The sequence below is a fragment of the Neovison vison genome, chromosome 2 (assembly GCF_020171115.1).
Source record: "Neovison vison isolate M4711 chromosome 2, ASM_NN_V1, whole genome shotgun sequence".
NCBI classification, from domain to species: domain Eukaryota; kingdom Metazoa; phylum Chordata; class Mammalia; order Carnivora; family Mustelidae; genus Neogale; species Neogale vison.
The window spans coordinates 161,700,886-161,716,315 of record NC_058092.1 but is presented as its reverse complement, the minus strand read 5'-3'; the positions used below and the strand labels follow the sequence as shown (position 1 = coordinate 161,716,315).

Below are 15,430 nucleotides of genomic sequence, written 5' to 3'. Positions count from 1 at the left end.
GGCTAAAATCATCTCTAAGGTATCCCATTCCTCTGTTGGGTTATTTCCTTATACTGTTGCCATCTCTGAAAATCCAATGTGTCCTGCAAGAATATTCCCGGAGACAGGTGGTTTGGGACCCCCATACTGATGTAAAGCACTCTTGACTGGAGATTTTGGCTCGGCCCACTGTCTCAAGGGCTCCAGTGTAACGACCTGAAGGCAGGAGAGTGAGCTTCCAGTCACCACAAACGATGGTATAGAAGAGAAGCAAGGTATGGAGGCCTTTCTCTATGAGACCTGTCACAGCAGATCAGAGAGGATGCATGGGCACAAAAGGTAGAAGCAAATGGTCAGATCTTCTCTTGTCTTATTCCGCAAGGAAGATAGCCTTCTTCACTTTTTTGAAGGTTTGGTTTGAGTTTGGTTTTGTCTTACAAATGAAAAAGGATGGCACAGAAAGTGTAAGTGACTTACCCAAAGCCACACAGCGAGTCAATGGCAAAGCTGAGGAAAGAACCCACTAGTCCTCAGTCTGAGTTCAAACGCGTCCACCTGGTCTCAACTACTAGCCCATATTCTCTTCACGTTTATCTCCCCACCACATCAACAGTTCCCCAGACACATTGCAGACTACAGAGGTCTCACATTCACCCATCCCTAATCACTAAAACAAAGGCTAAGTACAGGTAACCCAAACTGTTAGTCACATCCAGTGTCACCTGAAGGAATATATGAGTACTACCCGAAAAGGATGCACTGCTCTTACTTTATAATGTTTTTCACTTTTAATATATTCAGATTCCTTACTGGTTTGTAGGAGTAACAAAAAGGACACTGACATTAATGGTTTGATGATATTGCTTCTATAAATACAGTATTATTCTGGACATGAAATCCAAGGGGGAAAAAACAAACACCTAGGTTGATCAACATTTTCATCAGATATCATTCATGTAAAAAGAAAATTGAGAAAAACCGACCTCTCATGCACTTTTCCCTTCTCGTCTCCTAGAGTAACCGTTACTGTACGAACTCTGTCCAAGTCAAAGCCTGTATCATATTGATGAAAATCTGATGTAATCCAGCCTACCCAGACGTTAGCAGGTTCTTGGCCAGGAAAGATTCTCACTGAGTAATAGTACTGTCAAGACAGTAAAAACAAGTGTTGGCAAAGTAAGAAGAAACAGAACCTTGATATGCAGTGTCTTTAAACTACCCTAAGGCTGTTATTTCTTTGTTTAAAATCATTTGGCCTAATTCAAATGTTACAGGTACAAAGAACTAACACTGTGAAATAGGTCTTAAATTAGAGCAAAGGGAAATTAAATCAGAAATAATGGGAAAAAGAGAAAAGAATTTGTCAGAGCAAACATTCCAAGTGATTTCAGGCTCTTTATACTACTTATGAATATAAAAGTTCTATACTTTCATAAAGTATAAAAGTAAGTTTTATAAATCAGTCCATGTACATTCATAGCACACCTACAAATGTATGTATACATATATAGTACACTTATGCAGAAAAATAATCCATTTAGGCTTGTAAGCTTCATATTCTTTAAGCTTACAGAAGTACACCGATCAGTGCTGGAGTCTTTATACCTGTTACCCACTATTTGAATATGCTTCACCTTTTCTTCCGATAATATTGTATTTGCCACCTTAAAATCACTTTGAAATAGCTCAGAATATGTGAAAATCTAGCCCAAATGTGGGGGCTTTCTATGAGGGCTAGAAGTCTATATTCTTTTTCCTACTTGGATTTTTTTAGGAAAAGATGTTTTGAAAACTGTAAATAGCATCTGGCAAAATGTGACCTCCGACAAAGTATATGAAATCACCTTCCTTTAGACATATCGCTAAGATTAAGGAAATCATATGCACTTGGAAAAATTAAGTGGAAATTAAAATTTTTTCAAGAAATAGGATAGCAACCCATGGAATGGGAGAGGATACTCGCAATGACACTACAGAAAAACAGCTGATACCCAAGATCTATAAAGAACTCCTCAAACTCAACACACACAAAACAGATAATCATATCAAAAAGTGAGCAGAAGACATGAACAGACACTTCTCCAAAGAAGACATACAAAGGGCTAACAGACACATGAAAAAAGGTTCATCATCACTAGCCATCAGGGAGATTAAAGTCAAAACCACATTGAGATACCACCTTACACCAGTTAGAATGGCCAAAATCAACAAGATAGTAAACCACAAGTGTTGGAGAGGATGTGGAGAAAGGGGAACACTCTTACACTGTTGCTGGGAATGCAAGTTGGTGCAGCCACTTTGGAAAACAGTGTATTCCTTAAGAAATTAAAAATAGAGCTACTCTATAACCCTGCAATTGTACTACTGGGTATTTACCCCAAAGATATAGATGTAGTGAAAATAAGGGCCATCTGTACCCCAATGATCATAGCAGCAGTGGCCACAGTCACCAAACTGTGGAAAGAACCAAGATGCCCTTCAACTGACAAATGGATAAAGAAGATATGGTCCATATATACTATGGAGTATTATGCTTCCATCAGAAAGGATGAATACTCAACTTTTGTATCAACATGGACAGGACTGGAAGAGATTATGCTGTGTGAAGTAAGTCAAGCAGAGAGAGTCAATTATCTTATGGTTTCACTTACTTGCGGAGCATAAGGAATAATACAGAGGACACTGGGATATGGAGAGGAGAAGTAAGTTGGGGGAAACCAGAGGGGGAGATAAACCATGAGAGACTGTGGACTCTGAGAAACAAACTGAGGATCTTGGAGGGGACGGGCATGGGGGGGTTGTTGGTGGGTATTAAGGAGGGCATGTATTTCATAGAGCACTAGGTGTGGTACATAAACAATGAATTTTGGAACACTGAAAAAAAATAAAATAAAATATTTTTAAAAAGTAAAAAAAAAAAAAAGAAAAGAAAAAGAAACAGGACAGCAAATCAGGATTAAGCACACCATCAGGATGTTCTGTCTAAAATAGGTCTCTTAGTAGGTAACATATATCAGAATACACCTATACTTTTCAAATTTTCGATCCCCAAAATATAAGCAAATAATAATTTTAAAATAAGCTGGCTAGACAGGATGAATGAAAATGAACTCTTCAAAATGCAACACATAATAAGGGACAAAGAGGAGTATGTGACAAAAGCTGCAACCTCATACCGTGGATGTTTGCATCAAGTAATCATAATCATCTCGATCATCTGCAAGGACATCTTCCGTGAGTCTTGCAGAATGGCTTGTGCTGTAATCTGGCTTTGTTCTTCTAAGCAAAAATCTGAAATACAGTATAGGATTAAGAATAAGCAACATTCAAATGTTCTGCCTCATTGGAACATAAGCATATAATCATTTTAGTAGTGGTTCGAAACCAGGGTGATTTTGCTCTGGTACTATCTGGAGTACCAGATACTACAGTACTATCTGGTAGTACCAGATACTACAGTACCAGATAGTACATCTGGTACTATCTGGAGACATTTTTGTTTGACACAGCTGGGGGTGTGTGCCAATGACATCTAGTGGTTAGAGGCCACGGATGTTATTAAATACCCTTCAATTAACAAGACAAACTCTCACAAGTAACTACCTAACCCAGAGCATTGATCACGCCGATGTTGAGAAACTAGGATTTAGTACAAAAAAGGATGCTAAAATAACTTGCCTCCTTGTCTAAAAAAAATACTACTTAGAATACTCTTTAACTTTCAACCAAGAACATAAATATAAACATCTCATAAAACTAATCTTAGGAGAAAATACTTGTAAATTATGTATCTGATAAGGGGTTAATATCCAGAATATATAAAGAACTCCTACAATTCAACAACCAAGAAGCAAATAACCCCCCCCTTTTTTTTTAAAAAAAAAAGGGCAAAGAACCTGAAAAGACATTTCTCCAAAGACGATCCACAAATGGCCTATAAGCACATGAAAAGATACTCAACATCATTAATCATCAGGGAAATGCAAATCAAACCCACACCTGAGAAGTCATTTCACAGCCATTAGGATAGCCAACATCAAAAAATCAGAAAATAACAAGGGTTGCTAAGAATGTGGAGGAACTGGAACACTTGTGCCCTGTTGGTGGGAATATAAAATGGTGCAACTACTGCGGAGAAGACTATGAAGGTTCCTTGAAACCTTAAAAAGAGAACCAGCCGCAATTCCATTTCTGGGTGTATGTCCAGAATAATTTGAAGTAGGACCTTGAAAATATATGTGCACATGCATATTCATATCAACACTATTCACAATAGCCAAGAGGCAGAATCAACCCAAATGTCCACCAGTGGATGGATGGCTAAACACAAGGTGTCTATACTCAACGTGATAATATTCAGCCTCAGAAAGGAAGGAAGTTCTGCCATGTGCAATAACGCGGATGAACCTTGAGGGCATTACGTTAAGTGAGTTAAGTCAATGACACAGAAAAAAATACATTATGATTCCACTTCAGAAAGGGGTCAAATTCATAGAAATGAAAAGTAGAACTGCTTACCACAGGCTGGCGGGGAGGTGGAAAAGGAGAGTTATTTAATGGGGACAGAGTTTCAGTTTTGCAAGATGAGAAAGTTCTGGAGACCAAATCTACTTCACACTACTCAACCATATGCTTAAAAAATGGCTAAAATGGCAAATTTTGTTATGTGTTTCTTACCACAATAAAGAAGTGCTTTAAATAAGTAACTCTTGGCATAGATTATGTCTGTGGTAACAAACAAGATAGCAAACAGGTTGCTCTCTTGTCCCCTGTCGAACCCTTTATACATAGAAGGGGGGTAAGAAGAAATAGACACTGGGCAATCCCTTGCTCTCTCCTGTACCCCTCCCCACATAACAACGACACATTTTAAATCATGTTGCATGTATCAATGACCTTTGTTTCAGACGAGAGGGCTTTTCCTGAGCATAATCTTTGTGGTTATTAAACTCTGGTTTTGTGGCTTCCTTGTCTTTGTCCACTCGATCTGGTACCAGATGGCCGTGAGCGGTCTTCATTAGAACCTCAAAGTCAGAATCTGCATCATAATCCTCCAGATCATTCTTGGGTCCAAAGAGCCCGGCGCCTGGGAGTCCTCCTGCCACCGTCTTGGAGAAAACCTCTGCACATTCGATGGGCATGCTCAGCCGATAGAACATGATATCGGTGCTGCTGTTCTGAGAACTGAAGGACTTCTGAGTGACCTTTAAACACGGAGAACTGTCTATGGTGCCGTCTATTCTGGTCACCTAGCAAAGGAAGAAGCGGGAGTTCAGATATGAATCCACACTGTCGACCTCCTGATTCTAAAGATGTTAACAGACATCACTTTTTTCAAACCCCAAACACGGCCCACACGCGGCAGAGTTTTGGGAATGACGAGACGAAACACAGTCAGCACTACGTTACGGACTCAGAGCTTTGAGTCATTTCCAAAGGCAGTTTGGGAAATTCACGTTACAATTACATTTATTCAGATTGAGCCTGATGTTGCTCAGTAAAGGCCCCATGAAGTGCCTAAAATCACAATCTCATGCTGAGTTCAGATTCCACCATCACGTAACACTTCAGGGCCACTTTTTAAAGTAAGTGGCAATAACTGTCCAAGGGGGGAATTCCCACGTGTAAAGACATTCATTCCATCCCTGGATTTGGCAATGGTCTGAATTTTAAAGAAAAAGCAAACCTCGATATGCTCATGATTGGATGGGACCTGGAGAAACTGAGGAAGTCTCTTGCTCAGCCACATCGTAATATCCCTGTTCGTGTTAACAGCAAACGGTTCATAGCCCTCTTGTAAGCCACAGATGGTGAAATATTTCAAGGTGCTGACATCCTTTCCAAAGTTCATGCGGCCCACTTGAGCCACTCCAAGGCTACAGACAGGAATGAATCCTGCGAGGAAAGAAAAAAAAAAAAAATCAAATTGTTCAGTATCATTCGTGTGACAGCCTGTTTGATTGGAATTCCCAAAAGCATTGTTCCAGAACTCTTGTCTTTGGGAAAGACGTTGGCGTGAGGTAATACAATATTTGGAGAAGAGACCACTGACGCTAAGTATTAAACGTAAGTGTCAGAAGATCAGGCTTTGATCATAATTTACTAAACATGGTCCCTAGATAAGACCTTAGTTTCACCCTGGACTTCTGTGAAATGAGAGAAGTGCTCAGCAGCCCCCAGTCCTCCTGGGGTCTTAGGGTGGCCAGTAACAGAAGGATGTCCCCAACCCACAGCCTCTTAGCTCAGGAATGCATGGGACTCCCTCGCAGAGGTAAGGTAAGAAAGAAGTAAATGCCAAGAGGGCTTCTCTTCAATCTAGAACAAGCACTTGAAACACGGAAGTCCTGAGCACAGGCTGAGCCACAGACTTCTTCATATAGAACTCAAGGAAAAGAGATGAAAGACAACATTTTTAAAAGTTTTCATTCACTTATAGCTGCTTTTGATTTTGGGGGAAAAATTGTGCCTTTTTCTGGGGGACACTAGATCTAAGTATAGAAAACATATGTAAATAAATAAATATTCAGAAGTAGTTGCTAAAAATCCCACTGAAACGCCTCCATCTGTCCCCTTCCCTTTGATGTCACTGCCATTATAGATTAAATAGGGCAATTCACGTCTAACCTAAATAATTAAGGTATGAAATCAAAGTATAAGTTAAAAGGAAACAAGAAACTAAATCAAAAGCAATAGAAATAAGCAACAGGAGCAAAAACGAAACCATTTCATCAGCTAATCTAATGTGTGGCAGGATTAGTAAATCTTTTCACTACTGAATAAAAAGGGGAATCTATGTTAATTCTGTTCATCGTTTCTTTGAATTCTTTGTAATCGGTTGTCTTTAGCCAGGGGCTGGGATGAAATTTTTCAGTGTGTGTGTGGGGGGGGATATGTGGAGGGATGTTTATGTACTCTTCATTTCCTTCTAGAATATTTTACACAGAAATTCCAGTAGTCAGCACAATAAATACAGTCTACAGAGTAGAGGATCTAATTTATGGATCAAAAAAGCAGTGGATCCTGAGAAAAAGCTAGCAATTGTCTAACTACCATTATGATTTATATTTCTTCCCTTGTTGAAATTAGTGACAATAAACGCGATATATTACCCTCAAAATAGCATGAGACAGCAAAAATTACATCCCATAATCCATAATGATTTCACTCAGTTTGTATTCATTGGGATATATACGCAAATAAATGGTTGTAGAACAGAGCTACCGACCAGGAAGCAAGAACACACCCAGCTGTGTTCAAGGAAGTGTGAATGATGAGTTTCTAGTTAAAACTAAAACCCACAGCTGTGTCTGCAGCTGTGACAACTCCTGAAGCAGCAGTCAAGGGAAATTGTTTGAAAGAAGTGTCCCCAAAGGAATCAAAGGAAGGGATTGGATAAATACAATGGACCTGAGACAGCCTGAGCCACATTTGCACAAATTGGCAAATCTAACACCCATTTGAGATAAACTAGGGGATACCAAGATAGAAACATCTCAGATTGTAAAGACTTACTTCTTGCTAGTCACTTTACATGGAGAAGGAATTCCTACCCTATAAGGGAAGATATATACACTTGCATAGTAGATTTTGGGGTGTTTGTTATACTAATATCCAAACTTTTCTGTATGTTTGAAATATTTTCATTAAAAAAAACAAAAAAACAAAAAAACAAGTAACTTGGGTTGCCCACAAAGATTTATATCCCAAACTGTTCAATGTGGCTGTGTTTATGACCAGAGGACATTGTTAGCACAGTAAGTATATGTTTTTCCCTTGAGATGTAATACTATTTAGTTTTTGAAACTGTTTTTCAAGGATTCATTAATATATAGAAAAAAACTCATAGTAAATATTATTTTATGAAAGAAAGCTATAGCATATGATTTATTTTGAAAGCTGGGAAAACAGAAGTTTTTTTATTAGAAAAGGATAGAATGGTAGGATTTTTTAACACGCTTTGTTCTTTCTTTTTCTGCTTCTCAGTTTAACACATTTTCTTCGCTGAATATGTATTCTGCTATGAAAACAAGTGATAGCCTTTGTAAAAATACACTAGTCACTTAATAAACTGGAGAGCCAGAATATGCCTACACCCTTCTCCTACAGAAATGTTATAAGAGTAATGCGGATATAAAATAGTCCAACAAGTTCAGCCTTTGGAAGATCAAGCTCTCAATGCTGCTGGGTGTATGGGGAGTTCAGCATCAGAAATCTCGCCAATAAAATTAAATGAGTACAAATTCATGAAGAACAATTTCATAATATGCATCAAGACACTTTCAACCATTCATTTCCTTATCCAATAAATACATATGAGCAGCTCCCAAATGTCAGAAACTGGAAATAAATGTTGACTGACATGAAGGCATCAGCCCGAAGGTTCTCACAGTCTAATGAGCGGGGAAGACAGGCAAAGAAGTTATACCTCTTGAACCATCTACAGAGATGGGGTGCTAAGAGCAGAGGAAGAGGAGAGAGATGAAAATCAGGTGGGTGTCTCAGAGGACTTATCATCAAAGATGGCGGACAGGTGCAGGTCCTTTGAAATGACTAAGATTATGGAGCTTGAAGTGTGAGACCGGCACTAAAATCTCTGTTCCACCAACTCCCAGCTTTTTGACCTTTGACAAGGTACTTAAATTCTCTAAGCGTTGATCCTTTTTTTCTGTAACATCTACCCCACAGGATTATGGTTTTAAAAATGAGATCTTTTGTGGATAGTGCTTAAAACATAAGATGCTCAGTGAACAAAATTTAAAACTGGAGGGAAGGTAAAAGTAACTAAACAGCCACAATAGAAGAATGGACAAGTATGATATATGCACAAAACGGAGTATGTGCAGGCATCAAAAATCATGTTCAGGACTCATCAGATTATAACTGCCGAGAGAGAGAAAACCAACATAACAAAATTTAAAAAAGTGGTGATTCCCAGTGAAAGGTAAATAGGTGTCCACTCCACTATTCTCATACTTTCCTGAAAGGCTATTTCTCAAAATAGAAAGTTGGTTAAAAAAAAATCAAAGGTTAAGTTTAAAATGTTTTTATATCATGGAATAGCATTTATACTATTACATTAAAACGGTGGACGGAGAACATTATTTTAACATCTCAATGCTTCAAATGGAGGAAAAATACATTAAAATCAAATTTCTCTCGGGGTAGTAGGAATCTATATAGCTTTTAGCCATTTTCATTATACTCCCTTGTATTTCCCAAATATTCAACCAGAACTTATTACTTCTTGATAAACAAGTAAACAGATGTAATGTTTCATTAGGTTACAGCAGATATACACTTGCACATGGTATTTTTTACTGTTTTCCTGTTTTAAGGCCCTTTCAAGGCATGTATTCATGAAAGAACATCCATAAGTAGAAATGGGTATATTTTCCCCCCTTTTTAACTTAGATGGAGTCAACTTAATAAAATTTAAATCATACTGTGACTTCTGAAGATGTGGTTTTGTTTGTTTTGTTTGTAGAGAGTGGGAGAGAGACTGCTAGCTGTAGAGGTGGGGAGGGATAGAGGGGGTAGAGGGACAGAGAGAATCTTAAGCATTAAGACTAAGATTAAGCATTAAGAACCCAGCGCAGAGCTGGACGAAGGTCTTGATCTCACAACCCTGAGATCCCCCCTGAGCTGAAATTAAGAGTCAGGTGCTTAACCTACTGAGACATCCAGGCGCCCCTGAACATGTAGCTTTTATAAAACTTCTGCGATCCTAAGATGACCAATATTTCTAAAAATTCCATGTTTTTAAATTAGCGTATGCACAGCAGAAGCAACTGGATGGCCATGACGTCAGGGAAGAGAGCGGAGGGAAACTACAGTACTTTGCAGTTACGTGACAGAAAGGCCAGGCATCAGGCCCCTGCATTTGGTCAGTACGTGGCAAAATGCCTAGCAAATAAAGGTACAGACAATAGATAACATGTCCATCACACGAGGCTCCCTAGTAGTGGCTAATGGTCCCTGAGTGTTTTTTTTTTTTTTTAAAAGATATTATTTATTTATTTGACAGAGAGAGAGAGATCACAGTAGGCAGAGAGGCAGGCAGAGAGAGAGCGGGAAGCAGGCTCCGCACTGAGCAGAGAGCCTAATGTGGGGATCAATCCTAGGACCCTGGGATCATGACCTGAGCCAAAGGCAGAAGCTTTAACCCCCTGAGCCACCCAGGCTCTCCCCCTGAGTGTTTTTATCTGATGCTCCTCTCAAAGAACATTAACAACCGTTGGTTGAGACAGGAATCGTTATTATCACTTTCCTGACAAGGCAACCAATCTTTTAGCTTAAATTGTTTGCTCACAGCCAAGTAGCCAGAGAAGAAACCCAGGCCTGCTTGATCATAAGAGCCATGCTTTAAGTCAGGGCCATACATAACCAGAAGACAGAGTTTAGGTTTTATGGTGAAACTACTCAAACCTGAGTGAAAGTCCAAAAGGGGCCGAAAAAATAAATGAATGTGTATGACTGTATTCCAATAAAACTTTATTTACAAAAACAGGTGGCAAGCTGGGTCTGCTTCAGGCCTTAGTACGCCAAACCCTGCTCTAAGTTACTATTCAACACTGTCTTCCTTTAGTGTCAGGTCCTGCCATTCAGTAAGTATTCAATGAACACCTACCATGTGCCAAGCACCGTTCTTGGCTGGGGATACAGCTGTGAACAAAATGCTCCCTTTCTGGAGCTCACCTTTGGGCAGGCATACTAAGTAAATAAATATGGTTATATATACAGATATAAAATACGATGTCAGGAAAGGATAAATGCTATCAGGACTTACTGAATGTTTGCCATAAATTAAGCAAGATGGGTTGATAAATGACATCATTCTCAACCACTGCCCAGAGCAAAACATGGTAACAGAGGTTCAATTCTTTATCAGTTCGAAATAAGTTGAAGACACAAATACTCCAACACGAGAAAACAGATTTCCCCGGATTCAGGCATATACCTCGGCATAAGTGAAATGTTGGTCCTACCTTCCTGTGCTTTGCCTTCTCCATCTTCTGTTGCAGTTACCTTAACTGACACCCTGCAAATAACAAAGCCTGGGGATGTCTAAGGGAAGTTTTCTTCCTGGCGGTGGATCTTAAATTTAGTCCACACGAGTCCCATTGGCTTCTTGGGGCTGAGCCAGACCCACCCTAGCCATTTGTAAATCTGTTAAAACAGTAGCTACAACGTATGGTTAAACTGCTTCCTCCAACAAAAGACAGATGGCTTCAGCCAATTTTAACTTTCTCCGTGGATAAAAGCCTCCCTGCTCCAGAGCAGAGGGGTGTGTGACAAGCGTGCAAGTCCAGCGAAGGAATTGGCAGTCACAGGATGTGGGGGTGTGATGCGGGCGTGAAATCTGTGGCAGGGGCTAAAAGGAAAGAAGATAAAGCAGATCCCAAGCATACCAGCTTGTTGTAGGAACACACGGTTTCAGACTTCGAAACTTCTGAACTACAGATACGGATCCACATTTATAACCCAAGCCAAATGGCCAGAAGCAGTAAAATGGCCAATATTAGACTAAAGGGTACATCTGAATTATTTGATCCGAAGGAAGAACAACACGTAGTTATGTGCCAGATAATATATAAGCACTTTCCCATTTATTATAAATTATTAGCCTCATTTTTCAAGATAAGGAGACAAGTAAGTTAAATCATGTGTTTCAGGTGCTACAGTTGGTTAAATGGGAAGCGAGGCTTTGCGGGGGTGGGAAGTTGGGGGAACCAGGTGGTGGGTATTAGAGAGGGCACGGATTGCATGGAGCACTGGGTATGGTACAAAAACAATGAATACTGTTATGCTGAAAATAAATTAAAAAAATGATTTAAAATTAAAAAAAAAGGAAGACTGAAAAAAAAAATGCAAGAGGGAGGGGCGCCTAGGTGGCTCAGTGGGTTAAAGCCTCTGCCTTCAGCTCAGATCCTGGGATCGAGCCCCACATCAGGCTCTCTGCCCAGCAGGGAGTCTGCTTCCTTCCCTCTCTCTCTGCCTACTTGTGATCTCTGTCTGTCAAATAAATAAATAAAATCTTAAAATAAAAAATGCAAGAAGGAGGGTAAAACAGAAATAAGACCAACTTGCCTTAGATTTCTGGGATCTTTAGAACTGGAAGGGGCATAAACGGGTATCATTTCCAGTTAGAGCTTTTTATTTTAAGGAAATGAAAACAGAGAGGCTATTTGCCCAAATCCATGCAGGAAGAATTATTTTCAGAATTGGGAAATAGCCATACAGGAAGAAATTATTTTCAGAACTGGGTCTAGAACCAGGACTTCAGACATGAAATCTGCTGCTTCTATTCCACTTTGGCTTAGAAAACAACTTGGCAAATACACTAGGTAAGGCCTTTGGGGATTTACTGTGTTGCAAGCACATCTTTAGTGCAAAGACTTTGTACTACCAACTTTGGCCCAGAGAGGGACATCTCCATACTTTCTTCCTGACTCTCGGTTCACTTCAGATAATCAAGATCAGTAGACAATTTTATTTTTGATCCTGAATACTACTAAGTGTCCTCTTTTCATCAATATACACAATGTAAACGTCAATTAACTGGTCAGGTTAAGCTAAGCAGAGTTCAGGTTTCACTGAACTTGTCAATCATTTCACAGTGAATTTCCCCAAACATGTGTAGAAAATATACAGGTAAACTCAAAAGACAGAAACTAGATAATCTGAAATTCAACTCTAAACAATAAAAATCAAAGTTTCCCTCATTTGTTAAAGTCCTATGCATTTAAGAGCTGTATCCTTGGAGAAGCCCAAAGAATTTCTAGAACATATCTTTTCTGATTCTAGACAAAACCATGAAATGGATTCTGCCAATTCCCAACATTTTCAGACGATAGAGTTTGTCTACCATTTTGTAAATGGTAGACAAAATACCCAGTGTCCCAACACAATTTGGGGCTGTTTGGATGGCTTCACTGGAGTGACTCATGCTCTTGACTTCTTCTCCCAGCAAGTGCTCATTTTTAATTAGGAATATCCTTGGGTGCCTGAGTGGCTCAGTGGGTTAAGCCGCTGCCTTCGGCTCAGGTCATGATCTCAGGGTCCTGGGATCGAGTCCCGCATCGGGCTCTCTGCTCAGCAGGGAGCCTGCTTCCTCCTCTCTCTGCCTGCCGCCTCTCTGCCTACTTGTAATCTCTCTCTGTCAAATAAATAAATAAATAAAATCTTTAAAAAAAAAATAATTAGGAATATCCTTGGTAAGTTACTGTCCCAGGTGGGATACAGAGCTGCCCCTGAGGTCTGAAACAATGGCGGGTTTTGCAGAGTGACAGGACAGATATTATGGGGGCACTGGAGGGCAGGGATCTGGGACGGTGCCCTCCTTCTACTACTCTTAAATTCACGTCCTGTCGAAACCCCTCTCAATCTTCACCCAGAAGTGGTTAAACTGTTGCAATATTTCAACTGAGCATAAAAAGAATATGTTGGTCTGAGGGTTCCATGCTCTTGTTTCCTTCTTTCTTTTTTTAAAGGTAGCATGACAAAATCAGTAATGGAAAGTTATGCTTCCTTCTCTTTTTCCTTAGAGGACTTTTCCGCCTGAAGCTATGCAGTTATTTTCATTACAACAGTATTCTTCTGTTTCGCTCCCGTGGAAAGGAATTCTGTGCCGTCTGAGCCCCGGATACTCAGTTTCGCTCGCTGTTCTTCCAGGTGGCAGACAGAGCATCACAAGCGTCAGTTCTGGATTTGATTATAATCTTTACAGATGCAGAACCTGTGGGTCCTGAGCTGATCTTTACTTACAGAAGAGCCAATGAGGTTGAAAAAGCTCCAGTGTGATGAGGCATTAACACAGCCTAAGATAAGTACCTACAGCCGACTTCATCAAAGGCAGGTGATCTCCAGAGGAAATAACTATTCTCTCACCATATGGCGAGATTTTAAATGACTCTCTTCCTTGCTTTAAATCAAGGGTATGATTAGCTCTACAAGCCGCTGGTAACAGAAGGCACCACACATATAGATCAAGAGCACTACTAGGTTAGCAGGGGACATGTGCGGAGGGGGAGGTGTTTCAGTGTCCTAGGGCCGCCATGTAACAAAACACCCCAGACTGGGTGGGTGAGGCAACAGAAATTTGTTCTCACGTTTTCAGAGACAGAAAGTCCAAGATCAGGGTGTCCACAGGTTTGGTTTCTCCGGCAGCCTCTCTCTGTGGCTGGGGGATGGCTGCCTTCCCGTGGCCTTTCCTCTGCGCACGGGAACCTTTGGTGTCTCTTCATGTTCTTGCGAGGACCAGTCATCCCCAATGAGGGCCTGTCCCTTATTAACTCATCTAACCTGAATGATTTCTTTAAAGGCCCCAATACAGTCACTTTAGGGGGTTAGGGCTGCAACATACGGATCTGGGAGGGGTGCACAATTCAGGCCATAACAGGTGGGTTTGAACGTGGTTGAATACAGAATGTCATATTCCCCAGTAAACACATCTTCTCGGAAGCCATGCTTGCTTGCTGAGCCCTGAGAGACCCCTGGACTTAAAGAATCTGAACTCTAGGAAGAATTTCATTCAATATTCCCACAAGGCATTTCTTTTTCTTTTTTTTTTTAAAGTAAGCCTGGCTGATTTCTCATATGCTTCAGGAGGTGGCAAGCCCCAGCAGAAGTAAGACATGCATTCGTCTTTACTGTAGTAAAAACTGGCTCATAGTACATAGGTTCTTTTTCAAGTGTGGGACACGAGCTATGTATTTGAGAAAATTCTGTGCACCATCAGCATGTTAGGAAATCTCATACCATTTGCACATTTCAACACTGATTCTTTGTTTCCCTTTTTGCTTTATTGTTGCTCTTTTGTTTTGCTTTTCTGACATTTATACTTTACATTATGTGAGGGAATCTGAAATGTATAGTATGTGACAGTTAAGAAAGTGACTCAGTAGAGCTGGTCAACAAGCAAACAAAAGAACAAAGAAAGGAGGGAATGCGTTTTAAATTAGGGTATAACTACCATGTTTACTACTCACGTAATTTTAGGGGGGCTTGGTATTGCTTTAGCATAAATGAGGTTTAATTGGGAGGCTTGGGGATGCATCCATTTATTCCAGTTGAAATTAGTGATAATTAGTTTTTGACCTATGGAAATGTGTCCTTTGAGTGTGCTTTTAAGTTATAAGTTATCCTCATAAGGAAGTGAAGAAGGCACACGGCTAATAAAAAGTACAGTTCGCAATGAGCTGGTACTTGGGACCAAGATTCTGTTTTTAAATTGGGGAACTGGGTTACATCATGCTTGAACCACAAGATTTCCTTCAGTTTCTCCAGAGACAGAGAGAAAAAGACACTGGCTAGTCTTCCTGGCTTCTTTTCTCTAGGCTAATAAACCAAATCTCGGGCTTCGAGATTCTGCCATATCTGATGGTACCAAAAACAAGAGCCAACCCAAAAGCTCACCAAGGAAAAGGTTATTTCTCCCTGAGACCTGGAGCAG

The 15,430-nt window shown here is 40.1% G+C and overlaps 1 protein-coding gene across 6 annotated transcripts in view; it reads right to left on the bottom strand.

The window, feature by feature from the left end:
* The window catches only part of RYR2 (ryanodine receptor 2), a 535,490-nt gene that overhangs the window by 229,569 nt on the left and 290,491 nt on the right, over positions 1–15,430 (bottom strand). For all 6 annotated transcript variants that reach the window (XM_044239419.1, XM_044239420.1, XM_044239421.1 and 3 more), the window contains 4 exons: positions 5,666–5,874; positions 4,876–5,228; positions 3,156–3,270; positions 963–1,123 (listed from right to left, as the gene is read on the bottom strand). In XM_044239419.1, the coding sequence (XP_044095354.1) occupies positions 963–1,123; positions 3,156–3,270; positions 4,876–5,228; positions 5,666–5,874 (838 nt within the window). The remainder of the gene's footprint in view (positions 1–962; positions 1,124–3,155; positions 3,271–4,875; positions 5,229–5,665; positions 5,875–15,430) is intronic.